Source organism: Colobus angolensis, unplaced genomic scaffold (assembly GCF_000951035.1).
Source record: "Colobus angolensis palliatus isolate OR3802 unplaced genomic scaffold, Cang.pa_1.0 Scaffold86, whole genome shotgun sequence".
Classification (NCBI taxonomy): Eukaryota; Metazoa; Chordata; class Mammalia; order Primates; family Cercopithecidae; genus Colobus; species Colobus angolensis.
The window spans coordinates 6,363,128-6,386,852 of NW_012122487.1; the positions used below are offsets into that span (position 1 = coordinate 6,363,128).

Here is a 23,725-nt window from a genome sequence, read left to right on the forward strand (position 1 = left end):
TTTTTTTAGGCATTAATAAAATTAGCCGAGGTTATGAGCAGAAATACTAACAGCAGGTTTGGGATGTTGATAGCGAAGCTTACCTGAAAATCTTAAGTTAAAAATCTTAAGTTATTGCCAGATTTCATGGCATTTGCAGCCTCCTTTTTAGTTTTGCCTAAAGTGAAGCATCTTAGACCACAAAGGATTCTCTAGTTGTTCTGTCTTTATTATGGCATTTGAGAGCCGCTTATTGCTGATAAGTAATGTTTATGTACATGTATGTTTAGCATCTCAAAATTATTTTCTTCAATGGAGCAATTTTGCACACAGACAAAAAAATTGCGACTTCTGGTGTATGATGTTAGGGTGAACCTGATTGTTAAAAGTTTAACAAATATTTGCATTGGTGGCAGTTAATGTGTATTAAATGTTTATTTTTAAAATCATATGTTTTAAATAATATGAAAAATTTAATTTTAACTGGTTACAAGTTTTCTTGTATAACATTAGCATTCTACCTGACACTGAGTAGAAGTAAATTTTGATTTTAGCTCTGTAACCACATAAATATAATGCTGGATTAAAGCCTTTGGCCCTGAGTTAGCTACAAGGGTGTGAACATTTCTGTTTGCAGTGCCTGATTTCGTTGCTTCCTGGACCAAGGAGTAGGATTACTTTTGTTTCTTGATAGATTTAACCTAATCTATTACTGGTTTAACAATTGGAGGCATAAAGGGTAACCATCAGCATCTTTTCGAAGCATGGAATGCTACTTGGAGAACAATATTCCAGTAAGGAAATTTGTTGTTTTGAGAAATTCCCAAAAATTCTGTGGATAACTCATAGAATGTTTTTAATATATACAGTAAGATAGCATCTTCTGTTTCTGAAGTATTTAGTTTATCATTTTATTAGTCAAAGAATACCATAGAAAAGAGAAGCAAATGAGATGAGGGTTTGGCAGCATCAAATGATAAAAATCCATTTTCCTGGATGCAGTTAAAACAGAAATGTAAAAATGTTCCCATCTGTCTAAGCCATCAGTTTCTGATACAGTCCCTGGAGGAAGTGGCTGAAAAGTCATTTCCACCTAATGGCTAGTTAGGTTGCTTCTGTACAGTAAGTTGGTGGTTGCAGTCCACTTCCTCTAAGACAAAGGTCCATGTCTCTAAAACCCCATCATAACTGACACTAATTGGCATTGCTGTCGGCCCTGGGCTGTGAAAGCAGGCCTGAGTGGGCAGCACTGAGGGGGGCATGTGGCACCACTGAAAAGACATTATAGATTTTCCTAGTGGGTATACCACATTTAGATTTTTCTTTTCTGACCCCTGTTCATGCAGTTTATATCGTCTTTACATTGTCATCTGGCTTGGGAAAAATTTGTCCAAAGCCCCATTAGTGAACACCATGTCATTAGAAAGTATTGTCACCTTACCTAATGTTGAGACTTCCAAATACTAAGTTACCTATGAAAATCTCTATGAAGTAATTAAGATGATTAGTAGTAAATACAATAAATAAGTAGGCATTTTTACCTCACATTTTTACACATCTAATAAACTAACATTTTGTTTTCCTTTTTTCTTAAATAGGAAGCCAGAAGAGGGCATATTAGTCTTTCAAAAATCAATTTGGGAGCCACTTGGCCCAGTTTAGTTACAATTGCTATAAATTAGGCAAAGAACCTGCTTTGTATTCATAAGGGTCAGGAGTGAAGGATTTAGTTCCTGCAAGGGGTTTGGAATGACCAAAAATACGATAGCAGACTGGTATCCTTCCGTATCCTTTCCTTAACTACTTTTAGCTATGTCAAAGCTCCATTGCTGTTTATGGCTCCATACTTTGACGATTATGTAGAAGGCAGGGAAGAGAAACATTACTGAGCACTTATTATATTGGAGGGGTTGTGCTGGGTACTTTCCAGAATATTATCTTTTAAACTTTAGAGATATTACCAGACTCCTGGTTATAGAAAAGTGTGACTGTAGTTATGGCTAGTTGTAGGCAATCTCTCTACTTTCCTAAATGCATATTGAAAAATTAGTGAGTGGTGGCAGTGGGGAGGAAGGGAATTACTAAGGGAATTGATTAGTCATATTAATCATTTATATATTTTCCCTGCATCTATTTAAAATGAAAATGGATAGCCATTTAGGTACCCAGACCCTGCCCTCCCTGGCTTCCTCTTCCCCTCTCCATCAGTTTCAGGCTCAGGAGTGTGTAGTAGGATCTTGCTTCAACAGTTGGCTTGGACTCAGCTCCCTCTGAGAAGCTCTGCTTTCAAATCTTGGAAAAGCTCCTGAGGCCCTCCTCAGGAAACTGCTTACTTCTCTCGCAGTGTCCCAAGGGATGCGAAACAAGTTTGAGAATTCCCTTTACCCCTGAAGTCCTTTAAACAGAGCATCTTCTTGCATTTGTGTCTATTTGTTTAGTCCTCAGCAAAGTGCCCTGCCTCTTACAGTACCACAAGAGTGTTAACAATATAGGGCCAGGAGTAGGGTGAGCCAAATGAGGTGCCCAAGGTACAGAATTTGAGGAGGCAGTTCTCTGGTTGTGCGAGTGGACTTGAAGTTGCGATTTGCTGATTCTGGAGTGTAGTCCTGGATATCTGTACTTCTGTAAAGAAGTGCAGATGATTCTGACATAGACCTGTTCTTTTTTATATTTAATAGGTAAGGATTTTCTTTTGCTTTGCTTAAGGAAGAGGAAACATTTGGCTCATAGCTAAAGAAGATGAGATTGTGCTGTGAAACCTTGTTTTCACAGCACGTGATAAATCTCACCTTTCATTTACAGACTCCTCTTGCCCCTTCTAAGATGTTTAAATAATAAAAGATGTTTCATCACCATTTTCTGTGATCCCAAATTAAAGCAAGAGGCACTTTCACACTGAAGTCGTTATTAGCACATATTTTACATTTCTCCTCTTTTTTGTTCATTGTGTTTGTTTCAGATGAAAAGGTAGCATACTTAACAACTGTGTACAGAGATCCTCAGGTTACTATCTCAGGTATAATTCCTTCATACACAAACTAGCTTTATTCATTTATAACACTACCGCTTTATACTACTTGTAACACCAGAAGATTTCCTCCCCCACATCATTAACTTTTTAAAATTAAACAAGTATGTTGATTTGGGGGCAAGGGAGTTACTATTTTAGCTAAATGAAACACAAAATTGAAATATTGAATATAGGTAAACATTAAAAATGATGTTTTTGAGCTAGAATATGGATAGATAAGGAAGCATGTATACCCTAACTTTAAAATTTGTTATTTTCTGATTAAGGAATAAAATGCTGAATTCGTCAATAGACTGGCAATCTAAAAGAAAATAATACTGTACAAATACACACCCACTTATAATTCTACTGTGTCTGCTTTACTTTTTTCGGCGACATACCATCTGGCAGCTGGGTCTCGGTGTTAAACAACTTGAGCACAGGTAATATATTTTACAATTAAAATAATAGCCTCACATTTACTGGGTATGATCAAATATAAAGTATTAAAGCATGCTTATTGCCAACTCTGTGGATATTCAGATAATTTTCAGTGAAAAATCATATTGAATTGTGCTTTCCTGATCTATTTATGATTCACTCAAGTAGAACACACAAATTGTGCAAATAGGGTAGGAAACAGCCATCTCACAAACTTATGAGGTACTTTAAAGAAATCCAACTGATGTTCAGTGTCATCAGTAGCAGTATCTGTGGTCATCAGTGTGGTGCCCCTTTTGGATTATTTAAAGTACATACTGTAGTCTAGATGTAGGTTTCTTATATATCAGGGTTTTAAATGGGAGTGAGTCATAGAGTAAAACTGTTGGTTGCCACTGTTTTCCTTTATCCTTCTTCGTAGACCAGCAGAGCTGGTTTGTGTGTATTTGCTCATCTAATAATATATTGGCTTGTCCTGTGGTACTTGTATTGAAGAAGTGGAAGCACCACAACACGTGGGCATGCGCTGTTATCAATTTATCAATGAAAAATGCAGATGTATGAAAATATTAATCATATCTTAATATATTACTTTGTTTTGAGATAGAAACTTCCTCTGTTGCCTAGGCTGGAGCACAGTGGAGTGATCTCGGTTCACTGTAACCTCTGCCTCCGGGTTCAAGTGATTCTCCTGCCTCAGCCTCCCGGGTAGCTGGGATTACAGGCATGTGCCACCATGCCTAGCTAATTTTTGTATTTTTAGTAGAGATGGAGTTTCACTATGTTGGCCAGGCTGTTGTTGAACTTCTGACCTCAGGTGATCCACCTACATCAGCGTCCCAAAATGCCAGGATTACAGGCGTGAGCCACTGTGCCTGGTCTCAAACTACGTTTTACCTTTACTTAAAGTAAAGTTGAGGGAACCATTCGTTTGGAGAAGGTGTTAGAAGGGTGTGTGTGTTTTGTTATAACACGTTTTTGTACCTAGGCTTCCATTCACAGCATCTCTGCCTTGCAGCAAGAGAGAGTATTGAATTTCTACTTCTTTCCTTTTGAGCCTATGAAAGTTGTAAATCTCTGTAGTATGTAAGTTATGACCTAACTCTCCAAATTACTTGAATATGGTTGACATTAAGCTCATATTCCAGGTCACTTAGCTTCACAGTTCAGTTATTTGTGGTCAGGAAGCATATTTGTTTATGAGGGAGCAGGAAGTATATTTGTTTATATTTTTATATTTCATAATTTCTAGCATTGTCTTTGGAGTAGTTAAGTCTTAGTGAATGAAGGCATGAATGCTTTGTGATAGGCTACATACATTTTAATGTTTAGTTGTTTTTATATAGGTGAATGGATATTGGAGAGACTAGAGTTTTACATGTCCTCGAGGTGTACTTTTGTTGTTAATTTATTCATATTTAAGGTACAACCCTATGTAACATTTTGTGCAAAAACCAACTTTAAGGAAATAGAAGTAGAAATTACATATTTCGATGTTTGGCTTTTTAGAAAACACAAAGTATCTCATTTAATTTCCAGGTAGAAGGAATAGGTATTGCCCAGGGTATATACATTGCCTGTGGGCTAAAGCCTGACTCTTAAGCTGTGATGAGCCTGTTTTCCTATTTTGGGTGTCAGGTACAGTATGATAAAAATAGTCTTTTGTAGTAGAGATGAGAATGGTGGAGGGGAACATATTCTTTACTATAATGACAGGGAGTCCTAAGGTTAGAATGTTACTAGCATTGCCTAGAAGAATAGTAAGGCATGTGGACTTAGAAGAAGGTACTTTATTTCTAGTGTGTCTAAAACATCTCTTCCCCATAGTGATGAGTTCATTCTGCCACAGCCAAGCCTGCCATGAATGGTTATCTTTTGTCTCTCTTACGTGAAGTTGGATGGCTAAGGCAATGATTTCTGAACAGCAACTTGCATATTCTGCTAATAAATACATGCTAGATATTTAATATGAATTTTACAGTTTCCACTTTTAGAAAATTGTCCCTGGAATTTGTAGATAATACTCAGTAATAGGCATTTTAGCAACTTCATCACTTTTATTTTTTAATTCGCGTAATTTTACAAAAGTTAGGTCCACTTAAAAGCTTTATCTGCTTTTATTTTTTCCTCAGTGTGATCATACTTTAAAAACCTGAGGTTAGCATAAATTATATATTGATAGCCTCTTAGCAGTCTAGCAGATTTCAATTTCTTAGAAAGTTGTTATGGAACCAAAAATTTGACAGATAAATGTAAAGTGTCTAGCACATGATGTGAATAGTAACAAAGATTGTGTTTCATTTCTATCAATTATCTATGTTACTATTATGAATATTACAGTATATGGGTCTTACTCTCTTCAGGCATGCACATAGGGTCTCTTTCGTCAAGATGCACATATACCTGAACTGAGAGACAAATTACTGATTTGCAGTCCTTAATTATTTAATGAGAAGTTTCAGTGAGATCCCAATATATAGATTTAAATCTTCAAAACTGCCCGAAAACCAGGCACGGAATGAAAGAATGTCATCTTTATATGATAACAAATAAATTATATTTAAAACAGATAAATTTATATTTAAGATTGATATATTTAAAATCAAAACTAACTTTGTATAAATAGGAGCAGATTTACTTTGTACACTTAAGATTATGGGGGAAATGACATAAAAGCTCATGCAGGTAAAGCTTATGCCTTCTCATGTGTAAAGCAAGTATCTAAATATATGTCTATTTGTGTCCACGTGCAGAGTTAAAGGACGCTTTTCCATGAAATAACGCATTCCTTTAGAATTGCTGTAGATTTTCATAATTTTTAAAAAACATTTCTATTGTAACCTACATCAAAAGGGCAGCCAGCGTTTTTTTTGTCTGACTATACATATGCATTATAAAAAAGTGAGTCTACTGTAATTACCAGTTTGCAGAGCAAATTCCTGCAGGGTTTGTACTCTCCCCATTAGTAAAAGAGATAAGTTGAAATGTATTAAAATTTCACTGTACAACTGGGAGTTTTTGTTCACAGTAAATGTGTTAATGTTTCTTCATTGCTTGACTGTTTGTGTTTAAATTTAGGCAGCGTGCCCAACAGGGACAAAATTATAGGATAAAGCTATGTATAAAAGAAAATCCTTCAGAGAGCACCAATAAGGCTCTTTTTAAAAATAAGCAGTTACATATAATAATACATGGCTGTAGCCACAGAGAAAAGTTTTATCTGTCTAGTTCAGAATTATTGGAATTTTTCTTTCCCTTGTGTAAAAGTTAAGAGGACCGAGCTTATGTCAATAGCTAATATATTTTGATGTAAAAACATCCATTATTTTATTCAGTGTCACTTCTATAAAAAGAAAAAGAAATGACTCCTTTTTGTTGTTCCTATGATGAAGAGAAGCTAATAGCATTTTGAGAGAGAGGTGATAGATAACATTTTCTTCCCGAGTAAAGGAATTCTTTCTTGTTAAGAATTCTAATTACAGCCTGTTATATTTTCGGAGTATTTTTCTCTGCTTTTCTTCGTTGCCATGAACTTAGTAAATACAATTATTCATGTAGATAGGCTTACATTCAACAAAATTAATCTACAACCACTATCACCTAGCATGAATATGTAATGAAATTCACAAACACAGGATAAAGGCTCCTGTTTCTCTGCAGTCTGGAGAGGGCAAAAGTTGCAGTTATCTGAAAATGCTGGCTGTATAAGCTTTGGCCAGCCAGGGAATCAACTCTCCTCTCTCTTAAATGTTGAAAATATATTGTAGTTTCTACTGTTTACCTTTTGTAGTTTCTTCTGCCTGCTTTTCTGTAAGTGAAAATGAAAGAATTTGCCAGTATCCATATTCTGTCCCAAGTGTCTCCATAGATCCACAAACAAATGGTGTAAAGAGGTTAAAATAAAATACAAATTTTCATTTTGGATTGTTGCTATCTAGAAATAGGGTTTTGTAATTTACCTAGTGTGTGTAGATATCTGGAGGGGAGAGAGAGAAAAAAATATGAATATATATGTGTATGTATTTTAGTTGTTTGTATTTGTACATTCACGTACCTATAGGAGAACATAAAAAGCCCCTTGGATATTTCATACTGTGTATTAACTTCCCTTAAGAAAATATATTTTTCCCCTTAAATAGGTTGATCTCCCCTGCCCCAAAACGTTTAATTTTTATTTCTTCCTCTACACTGTTCTTTAAAACATGAATTTTTAGCTGATAGACCTTGAAGTCCTTCAGAGCCATTACTTTCTTTTGGCTAATTTGTAGAAAGGCACCATATGAAAATTGGATTTTTGATCTGATGGAGTGATTCTTGAGTTCTTATGAACCATTTATAGTCTATCAAGTAAATCCTTCTTAGTTCACGGATTATTGACCCAATGGACCATATTAGCTGCTTCGAAGCTGTTATAGCCCATTATGTTGATTCAGCTGACACACATGTGAACCCAGTCCACATGCCCAAGATGGCATTAACATTGTTCTAGAAGACTTTTTTCCACAAGGCTTTCTATTTATTTCTTAATTTTCAAGAGTTAGCTCAAAGTTCCTGACAACCATTACATAGGTCTCTTGCTTTGCTCAGTGATGTTGAAGCATTTGTTATTAGCTAGTCTGTTTTTTCCTATCTTTCTCTTTATGTCTGTTGTTAAAAACCATCTAATCTTTAAAAAAAAAAGAGAATAATATTTTTTCAGCATACTAGGGCATATTTTACCTCCAGATTCATACAGATTTCATAGAAATTTGTGGGATTTCTCTGAGCATCTGAATTTAACCCTTTGAATTTGAGAAAAACACCTTTTAGAAGAAATGGTAACATTGTATTTGTGTTTTTAAAAAGTGTATTACCTGAGAGGTTTCACTTGAAAAATTCCAGTGACTCTAGCCACTGGTAAAATCAAGACGTGCCTTCATTGATTTATATGAAGCGCTAATGAAGCCAGTCCAGGTCTCAGCACAGACCCCTGGGGAATCCATGACCTAACATAAATAACGTATAAGGGGGCACATAGACTGTTCATCATATCAGTATTATTATTTGCAATAGGTATGATTCCTGTGCTGAAACCTGCTTTTAGGCAGAAACATACTCTTTTGTAATCAGAGATAATTATGATACACAGTTAGATGTACAATGGAAGATATTAAAATGTTTGTTGAGATGTGTCACTGATGAGTAGTCCCAAGACAGGTATAAGTAAAATGCTGTAGAGTAAACCAAGTGTTCCTGGGAGTATCTTGTCTCACTGTTTTCAGATTTTGACATTTCTTAATATAACCATTTAAAGACTATAAAATACTGTGCTAGGTCACTTTGTTTATTTAAAAGTGTACCACTTTTTGGCAAAAAATGCTAGTGTATATGGTTAACTGCTTACTTACCAGTTTCTTTCACTTTTCAAGTTGCTTAAACCCTTATCCATCCCTCTCCCTTTTTGTGTAGTTTTGTTCATATCTCCTATTTGGTTATAAGATCCTACTGGAACCGAAAACATATCTGAGGAAATCTCATTGAGAAGGAGGGGAACAAGGGGGATTATCAGGCTCCTTTCCTCCCATGCCCAGGCTGAGTGGAAAGAGCCCTGGATTAGTAGCTGTGACCATGTAGGGACATCTCAGGGCCTCATTTTCTGCTGTTTGAAAAAATGTCTAATTTTAGGGATTTTGATGATTAAATACAAGAATGTATTTGAAGTATTATGCAAGCTTCATAGCACTGTACAAACAGGGGATATTATTAGTCTTACAGTCTGTCCCAAATGGCCTGGGTAATCAATTGTCATCTGAAATGTGAAATTCTAAAATGTAACATCTTTTCTCCTCTGTTACTTTACTGGGGTAAATTGTATCACAAACCCAGAGGAGTAAATTTAGTTAAAAGGTCACCTACCTATGCTCTTGCTTAGTAAATGGATTGATTACAGTGCTTTGGCATTTGAAATAAGGTGGGCAGCTCCTTTTATGAAGGGGATAAAGATTTAGAGGAACTCCTTTCTTTAGGGAACCCTTCACATGCCATCTGGGAAGGGAAAGATACTGACTTAGGACGAGGTCTTACATTGGGCACAACTTGGGACAACTTTTGTGTTACTTCTGTACGTCTTTGCTTGGTCACCAAAGTGTGGGATCATGCAAATCAATCGTTCTTTCTAGGATTGGAGGTGCTTTTGAAACATACCAGAATTTAAGCTTCATCTTGTCTTGCTTCTTGCTTAATGAGGAGTAGTTTCTTTGTAAAGTGCTTAAAGGTTTATAAGTCTTTTTGCATCTCATTATAAATCCCGTCCTTATTAATGTCTTCTCTATCATATTATATTAGTAATTGTTTTCATGAATGCCACAGAGAAATGTAATCACATTACCATCTTTCAAATTGCATTAGTGAAAATGAATAAAATATATATCAATGGAATACAAAATTGCTGATTCAACATTAAGATGAAATGAGATTATTATTAGCATCATAAGATATCAGAAGTACTTTGCCTCCTTATATAAAGTTAGGTGTTCTGGTAAATATAGACTGAGTTAAAATGTGTGTTTTTCTTTTTTTAATGGCAAGCTAACCCCTTATTTTCAATTAGGTGATAGGTCTGTTCATGGAAGGACTATTTCCTTTCTATTTATGTTATTACAGCTGCCTAAGTAGCCTGTAAAATTTGTAAGTATACAGGCAATAAATGGAGTATCTTAATTGTTAAATGTTAGGTAAGAAAATAAAATGTTTTTGCCTAAATTGAAATGCCTTTTCATTTCATGTTTCTTTAATATTACTAATTGCCTAACAAAATCGCATGTATTACCATAGGCCTGATTTAATTGAAACACACACATACACGCACTCCGAAGCTTGCATATGCTTTGATGCCGTAGAAGCGTGGGTATTTTCCTTATATAATTGGCTATATCCCGCTGTTGATTTTTACTCTGAACTTCTAAATTATTTAAATGGGGTCTTTCTTCTATCGATTGATAGTAGGTTGTGATAGTAGGTAATGACTACAGATGCTCGTTGGATCTGTGTCTGGGAAAATTCATATGCCTGTGTGTGTCCCTTTCTCCCTGTTTGTATTTATATATTCACACAGTTGTAGAAACATTTACACTCGTATATATAAACATATGCCCAGAAGTTTATGGTTTTCCCTCTTTGCCCACTCCCCCTAAGCCAAATTTGCTTCTTGACTTTTGCTGAAATAATTTTTTCACCACAGTAAATTGAGGATTGTTTTTTTGGTCGTATACGTGACAAAATTCACCATTGTCAATTTTTAACAAATTATCTTAGAATTTTTTTAATACTTTGATATTAATATTGCTGAGCATCATAACTGAGAAGTTTTGTTTTTGCTTTTGCTTTTGCCTTTTTGCCCCCCAAATATTTGAAAGATGTACTGGATTTTCCTGATAGAAAAATGGCAGTGGATTTTTAAATGGATATATTAGGTTTTAATATTTTCAAAGTAGAAAGGATTTTCAAATATAAGCAGCAATAAAATGTCTTTGTTTATTGTGCATGTATTAACTCACTTAGCATTTGTGTATTGAAGACCTACTGGGCGAAAGATATGCTGCACTATGTCTCCTGGGGAATGATATTTTATGGGATTAAAAGGTTTAAACACCACTAAAAGAAAGTAGGTGGGGCAGTGGGATTCCTCCCACCCTTCCTTGTTGTAAACAGCTTTATTGAGATATGTTTCACTTACCATACATTCCACCCATTTAAAATATTCACTGTATTTTAATATATTTATGGTTAGGTTCAGTTACCACTGAACATTTTTATCACCTCAAAAAGAAACTCCATCCCCTTTAGCTGTCACCCTAAGCCTCATCCCCCTCGAGGCAGCCACTAATCTACTTTTTATCATTACAGATTTCCCTCTTCTAAACATTTCATCTGAATGAAATAATAATATTTGGTCTTTTATGACTGGCTCCTGCAACTTAGCTTAGTGTTTTTCATGTTCATTCATGTTTTAGTATGTATCCGTGGTTCATTCCTTTTTATGGCGAAATAAAATTTCATTATATTAATATACTGAATTTTGTTTATCCATTTGTCAGTTGATGGAGGGATAGCGTTTTATAAAATGAGGTTTTAAATCTCCTGATTTTTAACATCAATTGATGTTCAAAGGTCAGCTTTTCCCAGTGAATCTCTTTCGATTATTTTGGATGTGTTTATTGTAAAGATGATGTATTTCTTTGGTTCATAACATTTTTCTCAAGGATTTTTTTTTCAGCGGGGGGAGGGGTGGTTAACCATCTTTAAATTGCCCAGCTTTTTGTCTTTTACCATGTTGCCCACAGTTTAAACCAGTGGCACCGGGCCTTTTAGTGAGTCCAACAAACCCATGCTCTTGTGAATCTCCTGTCTCAGTCATAAGATCTAATCTGTTTTTTTTTTTTGTTGCTGTTGAAAAGACACCAGGAAATTTCAGAACAAAATAATCATTTTTTACCAGCTTGCTATTTGTTCATATGACATTAAAAACAATTAGACAAATGTAAGGATCTTTCTTTGAATGGTTAATTTTTAATTTTCTAGTTACCATCAAATAAGAGACATACTTTTATGTATAATTTTCCATCATATGAATGTTTGAGTAGATTTTTTTAAGGAGACAGAATAACTTCATTGTTTCTCATTTGCTGCTGTTACTGTTACGTTAGGAGTAGTGACATTTGCACTATGGTTTAACATGCTTGTGGACCCTTAACATTTATAATCAACTTTATAATCACTGATAATCATAGCATGTAAATTCTATGTGCATTGTTCATTCAGACTCAGATTTATGTATTTGTTTGTATAAATGCAGAAAGCATACCCACCTTAAACTGTAGATTTATATTAATAGTCTCATGGTCAGAATTAGGTAGACTTTTTAGGTTGTTAATAAAGCTTTTTTGTCGGATGTTTAAAACCGTAGATCTTTTGACCCATGTTCTGTGTCTTTCTGATTCACATCTTCTTGTCTCCTTTCAATACTTGGTTGCAAAACTCTTCAGTGCAACAGGTGAATATTCTTGTACATTCATCATAGATGAGTTTTGTAATCAAGTACAAGTGAAATTCACATGCAGTCATGTAGTCCATGCTGATCTTAAGTAAGCTTAGTAGTTGTCCACCGTGCAAAAAAAAAAAAAGCAGAATTTTTTTAACTCAAGCTGCATTGTGACTTGGCCAGGTAGGAAGCTGATTTCTTCTACCAAGGCAGTATTATATAAATTCTGAAAATTATACAGGGAGATATTTGCTGACTTAATCTCCATTACTATCATGTGAGCTTTTTAGAGTCTTTGTGGCAATGTTTGAAGTACTGTCTTAGCATATCATACACAAACTATATAAAAGTACTTGTTTCATCTTTTTGGTCATGTTTACAAGATCACTCTCTGCCTCCACAGTGCTAGCAAGTCATTAGTTTGTTTATTGCAGTGTATTCTAAGGCAATCCTGTAATTAGCTTTCAGATTCATTACAGATAATTTGCTATTCCAGATTTTCCTCCACTAGGATAGAAGTCTTTTGTGTGTGTGTGTGTGAGATGAAGGTCTCACTTTTTCATTCAGGCTGGGAATGCAGTGGTATGAACACGGCTTACTGCATCCTCGAACTCCGAGGCTCAAGCAGTCCTCCCACCTCAGCCTCCTGCGTAGCTAGGATGACAGGTGCATAACACCACGACCAGATAATTTTTCATATTTGTAGAGAGGTGAGGTTGCGCCATGTTGTCCAGGTTGGTTTTGGCTCAAGCTGTCCACTCGCCTCAGCCTCTCAAAATGCTGGGATTACAGGCGTGAGCCACTCTTCCCAGCTAGGATAGGATAACAACTTTATGCTATTTTTTGAGAACTAAGAAGGCTGATGTCTTTGAGGAACAAATTTTCTTTTTTTAAGTCAGGCACAGTGGCTCATGCCTGTAATTCTAGCACTTTGGGAAACCGAGGCGGGTGGGTCACCCGAGGTCAAGAGTTCGAGACCAGCCTGGCCAACAAGGAGAAACCCTGTGTCTACTAAATTACCAAAATTAGTTGGCCGCGATGGTAGGCACCTGAAATCCCAGCTACTTGGGGGGCTGAGGCAGGAGAATCTCTTGAACCTGGGAGGCAGAGATTGCAGTGAGCCAAGTTTGTGCCATTGCACTGTAGCCTGGGCAGCAAGAGCAAAACTCTGTCTCAAAAAGAAAAATAAAAGAAATTTCTTTTTTTCCACCTTAGAGCCTTTTATTATTGTGATGCATTTTCTTTTACCACTGTACGTGCTGCCTAATTTTTGTGTTTTTTGTAGAGATCAGGTTTTGCCATGTTGCCCAGGCTGGTCTCGAACTCCTGGGCTCAAGCCATCCTCCTGCCTTAGCTTCCCAAAGTGTTGGGATTACCGGCTTAAGCCACCACACCTGAGTGGATGCTTATATTAATGATTAGCTTTTTCTATAATTTAATATTAATGTAGGTCATGTACTTAACTATTAAGCAGTTTAAAATATTTTAAAATTTCATAATTCGTACTGTAAATCTTGCTATACTCTCCAGAAATTAACAAGGGGAAAGAAGAGTTAAAAAGGTTTTTAGGACCAGGCACTGTGGTTCATGCCTGTAATTCCAACACTTTGAGAGGTTGAGGTGGGTGGATCACTAAGTCAGGAGTTCGAGACCAGCCTGACCAACATGATGAAACCCCGTCTCTACTAAAAATATAAAAAATTAGCCAGGCGTGGTGGTGCATGCCTGTAATCCCAGGTACTCAGGAGGCTGAAGTGGGAGAATCACTTGAATCCAGGAGATGGAGGTTGCATTGAGCTGAGATCACACCACTGTACTCCAGCCTGGTCGACAGAGTGACATTTCATCTCAAAAAAAAAAAAAAAAAAATGGTTTTTAGGCCAGGCACAATGACTCACACCTGTAATCCCAGCACTTTGGGAGGCCAAGGTGGGCAAATTACTTGAGCTTAGGAGTTTGAGACCAGTCTGGGCAACATGGTGAAACCCCATCTCTACTAAAAATACAAAAATTAGCTGGATGTGGTGGCGTGCACCTGTAGTCCTGGCTACATGGGAGGCTGAGGTGGGAGGACCATTTGAGCCCAAGAGGCAGAGGTTGCAGTGAGCCGAGATTATGCCTCTGCACTCCAGCCTGGGTGACAGAGCGAGATCCTGTCTCAGAAAAAAACACACAAAAAAATTTTTTTTGTTATATATGGGAGATTGGTGAAGGTTAATGAACCCATGAAAGGAGCTCCTTGTGAATAGTTGTTTTTGGTTTTGTGTGTGTGTGGAACACCAAAACCCAGAACTGAAATCAGTTTTTTCCCCTCTCATTATGATTGGTCCTTCGGAATATGTGTTTTATGCTTCTATTTGCCCAAAGGCCATATTTTGCCATTTTAAATTTGTGTCAGATAACTAGGGTTAAGTGTTCCCAAGCAAAAAAACCTCTAATAAGAGTTTTATTAATTAGCCTTGTATATAGTTCTTTTGTGAAGTACCCTGTATGTTCACTGAAACAACAATTTGTGCTTTCCTGAGAAATATGATTTGGTGAGAAGATTGTTGTTCAATTCACATGAACTTGGAGAATTGGAACCAACTATAAGTACTATATAGCTAGAGACCTCAGCTTTAGTGATAACAGAACCTATCCTCTCTATTAGAGCTTTGGAATTCATCCAAAATACTTTCAAATATACTTTTATTTAATATTCAGATAGAAAAGTGTTACTGACCAAATGATTAATTTTTTTACTAAATTATTTTGCTTTGTATATTTTAGATGTACTTTTGAATATGAATATTTATAATTTACTTACTTTTATTGTAAGTTTCCTTTAGTTTTCTATAGGTAATGGAAATAAACTGAGTCATAATTGGGAGATTTGTCTTCTTCTCCACTAGATCATTTAAGAGCCATGTAAAACACATAAACATTTCTGAACCAGAATAGTAAAACAGAAATAATAATCTGTGTGCCTACCTTAGAGGATTATAGTATGAATAATATGGTATTATGTATGTCAAAGTGTTCATTTATTTATTAAGACTAAATATATGTTAGGCAATTTGCAAGGTGTTGGAGTAAAACAATACATTGGGAAGAATCATAAGAGAGAAAACAATCATTTAAATATAATATGTGGAAAGTTTCTTGTGGCCATAAATGGTTGTCATTTATTGAGCTTTTCCTATTGCCAGACAGGTTAACACTTGCTTTATGTTCATTATTTCATTTGAGTGTTTTTCCACTGTTGCAATGTCATTGTTACTGTCACTTTATAGATGAGCAAAGTGGCTCAGAGAATCAATGTATTTTTAAAGTCCCTTTTGAGCACCTATGATTTGCCACTATACATTGAAAGCCCAACAGACATGTCTGTCCTGCCCTCACAGAACTTAAGTTCTAGAGGGGAAAACAGACCCATATCAGATAATCACACAAATAAATATAATATTCACAATCTATATACTAAGCACTCTGACAGACTGATTATGATACACGAGTCTAGTGGGGAACTTGTCTTGAATGGGAGACAGGGCCGCTGCCCTGGGGAATGAGTGGTACTTGAAATCCAAAGAATGAGTAGGAGTTAACAACTTAAGCAGGATTTAGAAGGAGAGAAGCTAGAGAGCATGGTGTTAGAGAAGCAGGGATTGAGAATTTGGGTAACAGAAGAGTCAGCTGTCTAACCAAGGAGGACGGACAGCCACTGTTTTTACTCGAGTAGGCAGAATCTGACAGGAGGGTGAAAATAACCTCAATCAAGCAAATAACGATCAACTGTGTGGATCTCTTAAGAAGAGAGAATATTCATGGAGATGGGGGGAGGAGAAATGTGTAGGTTAATTAGGAGACAGTTTGAATAGTCTAGAAAAAAAGACTGGATTTGTGGTAGTAGCAGTGAGAGTAGAAGACAGGAAAGGAAGGGGATACATAATCTTTGGAGGAAGGCAGAATATCAGTGAAAACTCTGCCCCATAACTTCCTGTGAATGGAATCATAACTCAGGATTCTTAGCTCAGTGTAATGGTGCACGCCTGTAGTCCTAGCTACTGGGGAGGCTGAGGTGGGACGATTGCTTGAACCTGAAGGTCAAGGCTGCAGTGAGCCATGATCTCACCACTGTACTCCAGCCTGGGTGACAGAGCTAGACTGTGTCTCTTTGAAAAAAAGAAAAAAAAAAAGATTCCTTATCAGTGGAATGGAGAGCTGGTTCTGATTTCTAGATCTGTGACTTTAGGTAACATAGTAAATTATCTCTACCTTAGTTTCTCCTCTGTGAAATAAAAGTAATAGTAGTAACAACTTTATACTATTTTCTGAGAACTAAGAAGGCTGATGTTTATAAACTCTCTAGCACAATGTCTGGAAAATGGCAGATATTCAATCCATCTAGCTATTATTTTAACAGGTAATAATTTACTATTGTAAATAAATAAATTAAAATCCTGAGGTTTGGTAGAGGAGGAATAATGAGGAGGAGATAGTCCTCCAATCTGTGTGAGGGTTTCTTTCATGTTCTTAGTTAGGGTCTCTCCTCTAAATCCACTGCGCCCAAACCCCAAATTATCAAGTCCTTGAGCACAGGGACGCTGCCATCCACTTCCCACCACTTAAGAGGCAGTGCCTGGTTCCAAAGTGATGGTTTTTGCTTAGTGATGATATTTGAAGCTGTAGGAGGGCATGAAATTGCCAAATTAAAGAATGAAGAGCTTGGCCATGGGAAACACCTGTATTTATTTACAGTAGAGAGAGAGAGAGGAGAGAGCAGTTGCTGCCAGAAAAACTAGGATAGTCAATCTCTACAGCCCAGGAATGGAGGAGAGTTAGTGCTGCAAGCTGCATTAGAGTCTGGGAGGACAAGGAGACTAGAGAAAAGGACCAGATGGGATGACAACATTTCCTCTCAGAGAGACAGTTTCAGGCACGTGTGGGGCAGAATCCAGATTGCAGAGTTAAAATGTAGGTGGTGGTGAGGAAGTGGAAGCACTGGTTGCTGGGTGCATGGATTTCTCTTTCAATAAGTCAGTGGTAAAGGTAAGCAGAAGGAATAATTACTTTCAGTAAGTTGCAGACTTAAGAAAATTTATGGCTGTTGTTATGTTTGTTCTTGGGGAATTGGGACATGCTGATCATGTTCACGGCTACCTCCATTCACCTCATGTCTGAGTGCCTTCAACCCCCTTCTGGGCACTCAGAACAAGACTAAGCTGTATGTGGTACATTCTGTGAATGACAAAGTTTGAAAATGCAGGTATGAAGAAAAGAGTAGACAGTTTCCAATAATGGAAATTGAGGAAAGAGTTACAAGGCACCCTGGCACCCTTGTTAGACTGGGTCCTGGAGGTCTCCTTTACCCAGACCTGAATACTAATCTCTGCATAAATAGGTGGGAACAGTCTGACTGAACTGTCTGCTCCTTTCTGCATACCTGCATTTTCAAAGTGTGTAGTTCACAGAATGTAACAGCTTGGTCTTGTTCCGAGTGCCCAGAAGAGGGTTGGAGGCAGCCGTGAACATATTCACAAGAATGAAAGTATATTCATTTTAACTCTTCCCAACTATCTCCTTGTAATGCATGTACGTTTTTGAGGCTTAACTGACTTTGATAGTTTTATGATAATTTATGTTTTTGCGTGTGGGTGAGTTGGCCAGTGATCACATTGGTTCTATTTTGTTGTGATGTCAAAGTTTGTTGAGTATGTCAAAGTTTTATGCTGTTTCAAAAATGTTATTTAGAATAAAACTTCCTTTGAAGCCGCAATAGTCTTACTCAAAATATTTATTTAGGCCATATTGTTTAAATATATATAATTCCCTTAAGGGACAATTGTAGTCTATATAAATCTGAATTTAAAACAAATAGACCTTCTGGAATTCATAGAAATACAAAATGGATATTCTAGTGCTTAAGTGTTTATATACAAAAGGAGTTGAGGTGTTCCAGTGTTTGTATGTTTAGGTACAAAAAGAATAGAATTCATAAAAAGGAATGATGATCTAAAAAGTTGAATTCCCAAATGTACCAGATGTATAAAGTTATTTAGGAAGACAAAATATTTGAATCATAAACTAATTCAGAGTAAGTGAATGAATTATTCAACCAGTAAAAAAAAAAAAAAAAATACACATAAAAATAAAGCAAATCCACAGTCTCTTAATTTGTTCTGATCTTAAATTTGTTCTGGGTATAATTAAAGTTGATGAAATTGTGCTTTAAACAATACAAAGTTAGGATATTTTTATAAAATAATTAAATATTATCAAATTAATGATTTAAATATTTGTGTCTTTTATGCTAGAGTTTATATTAACTGTCCTTGAAATACTGTCTCACTTTATTGGCCCTCCCTTGATTTTGGTAAAGCAGAGATATTTATTTAAAGCATTTATGAAAGCTTTTATTATTGCACTTCGAATTATATAAATGTTTTAATGTCAACATAGTTCCCATATCTGAATTTATAATTAGATAATTTGTAAAGTTCCTTGTTTTTAGTGGAAACGCTGTCCTCTAAGCTCTTTTTATTTTGGTCACCGTACAATCAAGTTGTGAGTTCATTAAGTAATGGACATGTTATTTAAGTAAACTGTTTCTAACTTGGGATGTTCTGATATATTTCTCAGTCAACAAATTATTGAAATTGAAATAAGAACTTCTGGAAGAAGTATTTCTCCTTATAGTCTACAAATTAATCACTTCTATATACAACAAAGTTTACAACCTAGTTACAATTGGACCATATTTGGAAGAGAGATCCTGAAATATCAGGGAAGATTATACAATTAAATATTTCCCTAGTGTTAATTAGAAGCACAAATTAAAGATGGGGGTGAAGTATGAATGGAGTCTACAGTGAGGATTCCAACATCTGAAACCAAATAGGGATCCATAGATTTAATGTTAATTAATAGAAGAAAAATATTTTACACGTGCCTGATCCAAAGCATAGGGAATGGTAAAAGCCTGCTCAGTCTTATTCTCTGTGAATGGAATTTGTCCAATTACATTAACAATATCCAAAATACTGCCTGTTACAAATGAGACAGTTTCTATAGAAATCCAAATGGTTCCAGAAATATGAGCATCTGGAGCTGCGTAAGTGAGCATGGCTTTCACGCACGGCGCTGCACTTTCAGGTATCCCCGTGCCCACCCCTCCACCCCAGAATCAGTAATCATTGATTGCATCTAAATCTGCAGAGAGATCTTTTCCTGGCAGTTCAAGTAGTTACAGTAGATTGTTAATCTGCAAATGATCAGACTAAATCCCTTCTGTCTTCAGAATTTCCATGCAAATTAGAATTAACTGTAGGAGGTAAATTTATTAACTGTAGTCCGAGAGCATAGGTCAGCTTCAGCACAATTGTTGAACATAGGTTTTTATTCATAAAAAGTTACACTCCATTTATGCTAATTTTCTATGGATTCATTTTATAATATTAACTGGTGAGATGGTTTTTTAAAGTAGTTATAAGGAAATGAAAGATTTTTAAGTGTGTTTTTCAGTTTTCTGCAATACGGGTGTACTGTTCCAAATATAAAATATTCACATAAATGATTTTTTCTGTTCCATGTCTGATCTAAAACCAAAATTTAAACTTATTTTCTTATGTCACCATTGAAATAAGCGGAGGATTGTTTTGTATTTTTCAAAACAGGAATGAAAATGGAATTAATAAAGAAAAAAATACTCAAGGAATTGGGATGTGATAAATAATAACAGAAGTATGTTAGGTCTTATTGATCACAGGATTGTCTTTAAAATATATTTGAGAGTTTAGCACAACATTTAATTGAAATTCAGCAGAAGAAAAGTAGTATTCTAATAATAATATTTGTGTGCTGTATTTTACTTTCACAAACATTTCACTTGAATATTATTTTGTTACAATGTATGTTTTGCTTTGTTGACAAGTGAATAAATTTAAGTGGAAATATATATTAGCAGCAGTATACTTTTTCCTCTTTTGGATTTGTGATATCATAAATCCAGTATCTTATAGAATATATAATCCTTTATTTTTATTCTAAGTTTGTAATCTAAAGGTTACTATGAATGACCTAAAACATTGTATTAGTGAATGAGCTTTGTTTTCTTTACCTTTTTTTTATAAGAGATTTTGGCGATATCTAAATTTATTTTTAAAACCCTCCAGGCCCCTGCCATCATAAAGCCTTTAGAAATGGAAGTGGGCATTATTTATTAAAATGGTGAAAAGAGTATAGTATCTTTGAACAGATGTTGACCTTTTTTTCCTCCTTTATTTTTCAGGCCATCCGTTGCACACTGGTAAACTGCACATGTGAATGTTTTCAGCCAGGGAAGATTAACCTGAGGACTTGTGATCAGTGTAAACATGGCTGGGTGGCACATGGTGAGGAAAATCTGGGCTTTTCTTTCCGTTCTTATTATGTTCGTGTTCAAGTGTGTGTGTGTATGTGTGTGTGTGTGTGTCTGTTTAGAGCAGTCACTGGCCTAGAGAAGAGAGAGGTCAGCTGTGCTCCAAGTGTTAGTTAAGATTCAGCCTGTGGCTCTCAAACAGCATATTCTCAGCTCCAAGAAGCAGTGCTAGGCAAGCAGCTCTCAGCAGAAGGCCAAGATGTTTATAGGACAGTTGGGCTGTGGAGTTCTTACTGAGCATGGGAACAGCCAGCAAGCACCAGGCCTGATGGAAACTCAAACATACCACAGTTGGCCTTTCAGGGCCTGGACCTCAGAGGGAAGCTGGCAAATCCTCCTTGCTTGAGAACTCCTCGATGACTGCTCACCCTTGTCGTATGTGCTAAGGGCTGAGTTTATCCTTCTAGATGTTAAATGTCATATGGTTTCAGGTGGATGAGAGAGTGAACGGGAACATTATTTGGCTGGTATCTGAAAATATAACCTGTAAATACTCCCTTTCAGTGTGCATGGGGATTGGAGGTGGTCGACATAGGTAGAGTGTGAGCTCTGTGTAGGTGTGTCCCGGGGTGGGGAGACCCCACGCGAAGGATATGAGTGTTGAGGCTTTTTGCCAGGTGCACAGAGCCGTTCTGTCAGTGTGCCCTGACTGAGCGTTCAGCATATTCCTGTGTATGGTTTATGTTTGTTCTGTTTAAGTCAAAGGAGACTTGGAAATAAGCAGACTTTTTACTTTTTTCTTTTTTTTTCACCTCCCAGACTGTAGAATTTAAAAAGATAGGTAATGTTTATAAAAAGAAATCCTGGCTTGAGATTTTTTGATAGCCCCGGGTACTGCCTCTTAAGTGGACATACTCTTCATTCCCAAGCAGTGCCAAACATCCAGTGGGTTGTATTTTTATAAATGTCATGTTATTCTAGCAAGATCTGAGGTAACAACACTGGGCCATGCCTTGAAATGCTTTTAATTTGTCATGTACCTTGCTCGTGAGAGTGTGTATGCTGGAGTTGTGGGGACATTTCAGCCATGTTTCTGTGAGAGAGAGTACTCTGAGAGGAATACCCGGGAAGGGGTATGTTTCCACAATGCAACCACAATCCTGCAGTCCTTCATGCCCACAGGGATAGAGCACTTTCCTGCTTTATTAACAAGACTTCAAATCAGCAACAATTCTCAGTCTGGTCTTGAACAACAGACGAGCTGCAGTTAGTTCTGCAGTCTCTTTATGTTACTACGTTCAACGATTTCATCTCTCATCCTATATTAGTTTGCTGGGGCTGCCATAACAAAATACCACAGGCTGGGTGGCTTAGACAGCAGAAATTTATATCCTCAAAGCTCTGGAGGCTAGAATTCCAAGATCAAAGTGTTGGCAGGGTTGGTTTCATTCTGAGGCTTCTCCTCCTCATTTGTAGATGGGCACCCTCACATGGTCTCTCCTCTGTGGAGCATGTCCTGGTGTCTGCAACCTCCACCTCCAGGGTTCAAGCCATTCTCCTTCCTCAGCCTTCTGAGTAGCTGGGATTACAGGCATGAGCCACCATGCCCAGCTTATTTTTGTATTTTTAGGAGAGATGGGTTTTCACCAGGTTGGCCAGGCTGCTCTCGAACTCCTGACCTCATGATCTGCCCTCCTCGGCCTCCCAGAGTGCTGGGATTATAGGTGTGAGCCACTGTGCCCAGCCCCTGGTGTCTTCTTGTGCATCCAAATTTCCTCTTCTAAGGACACCAGTCAGATTGGATTAGGGCCCACCCTGAGGGCCTCATTTTAACTTAATCACCTCTTTAAAGACCCTATATTCAAATATAGTCACATTCTGATGTAGTAGGGGTTATGACTTCAACATAGGAATTTTGGGGGAACACAGTTCAACCCATAACAGTTCCTAAATATCCTTTTTTTCTCTGAGGAAGTATTGATTTTGCCAGGTAATAGGTACAGAGCTTATGTCCTAAACCCATCAGAATCATAAGAGTATTGGAGGTGGTATGGGTGTAGACTGTTCTGAGGTCAAATCTTGGCTCTGTCACTTCATAACATGTTAATATCGCTGGACTTCAGTTTTCTTGTCTGTAAAATAGGATTAATAGTACCTACTTTACAGTCTAGAGAAAATATATGAAGCCTTTCTAAATAATGCATATTAAAAGTACAATGGACAGTAGATGAGCAGTAAAGGGGAGGCCAGCCATTAAACAAAGGGCGTTTCATTTATTCACTCTCATTTTTGCCAAAACCATCTTGTATTATCATTATCTATCTACTATGGTAGCCTTGTGAGTGTAAAAGTTAACTGTGTCACCAGTTTGTTTTATCTGTTTAATGTCCATGTGCATATTACATTAGTAATGTAAAAGTAAAAGCAATGTTTTTTCCTTCTTGAACAACATAAATTATTCCTGGCCAGTGATTGTTTTGAGGACTTTCTGAAAAATGTCATTTTTCACCCAACTTGAATAAGATGTTTCTGTTACACCAGACTGTGCTTTTCCTACTGTACCATTAAAAATTCTATGTTTCTGGGATATTAATTTTGGTGTTTCTCAGACCTTAGTAAAATGAATTCTAATTCTTTCCCTTATGATTATCACCTTGACCTCTCTTTTCCCACAACAGGGAAATATCTGTATATAGCTCAAAATACATACACCCAGGCATGCGAATCCCACACTCTCCCCATTCGTGAGGCCAAATACAGCAGTGAGGGGTTGGCCTCTAGCCTTGGAGTTGGCAGCGGGATGAGAGCACCCACTCTTTTTGCCCCTAGCATTACAACTAATTGCTTCATTCCACCCCCCCACCCCACCCCCCGCACAGAAACCCTGAAATCATGTCTCTAGTTACTTCTGCTCAGAGGTGAAACACAGCATTCTTTCCAG

General features: G+C 36.8%; 1 protein-coding gene across 2 annotated transcripts in view; it reads left to right on the plus strand.

The window, feature by feature from the left end:
* BNC2 (basonuclin 2) overlaps positions 1 to 23,725 on the plus strand; it is a 443,555-nt gene that overhangs the window by 258,770 nt on the left and 161,060 nt on the right. For both annotated transcript variants that reach the window (XM_011930373.1, XM_011930374.1), the window contains one exon: positions 20,716 to 20,818. In XM_011930373.1, coding sequence (XP_011785763.1) covers positions 20,716 to 20,818 — 103 coding nt within the window. The remainder of the gene's footprint in view (positions 1 to 20,715; positions 20,819 to 23,725) is intronic.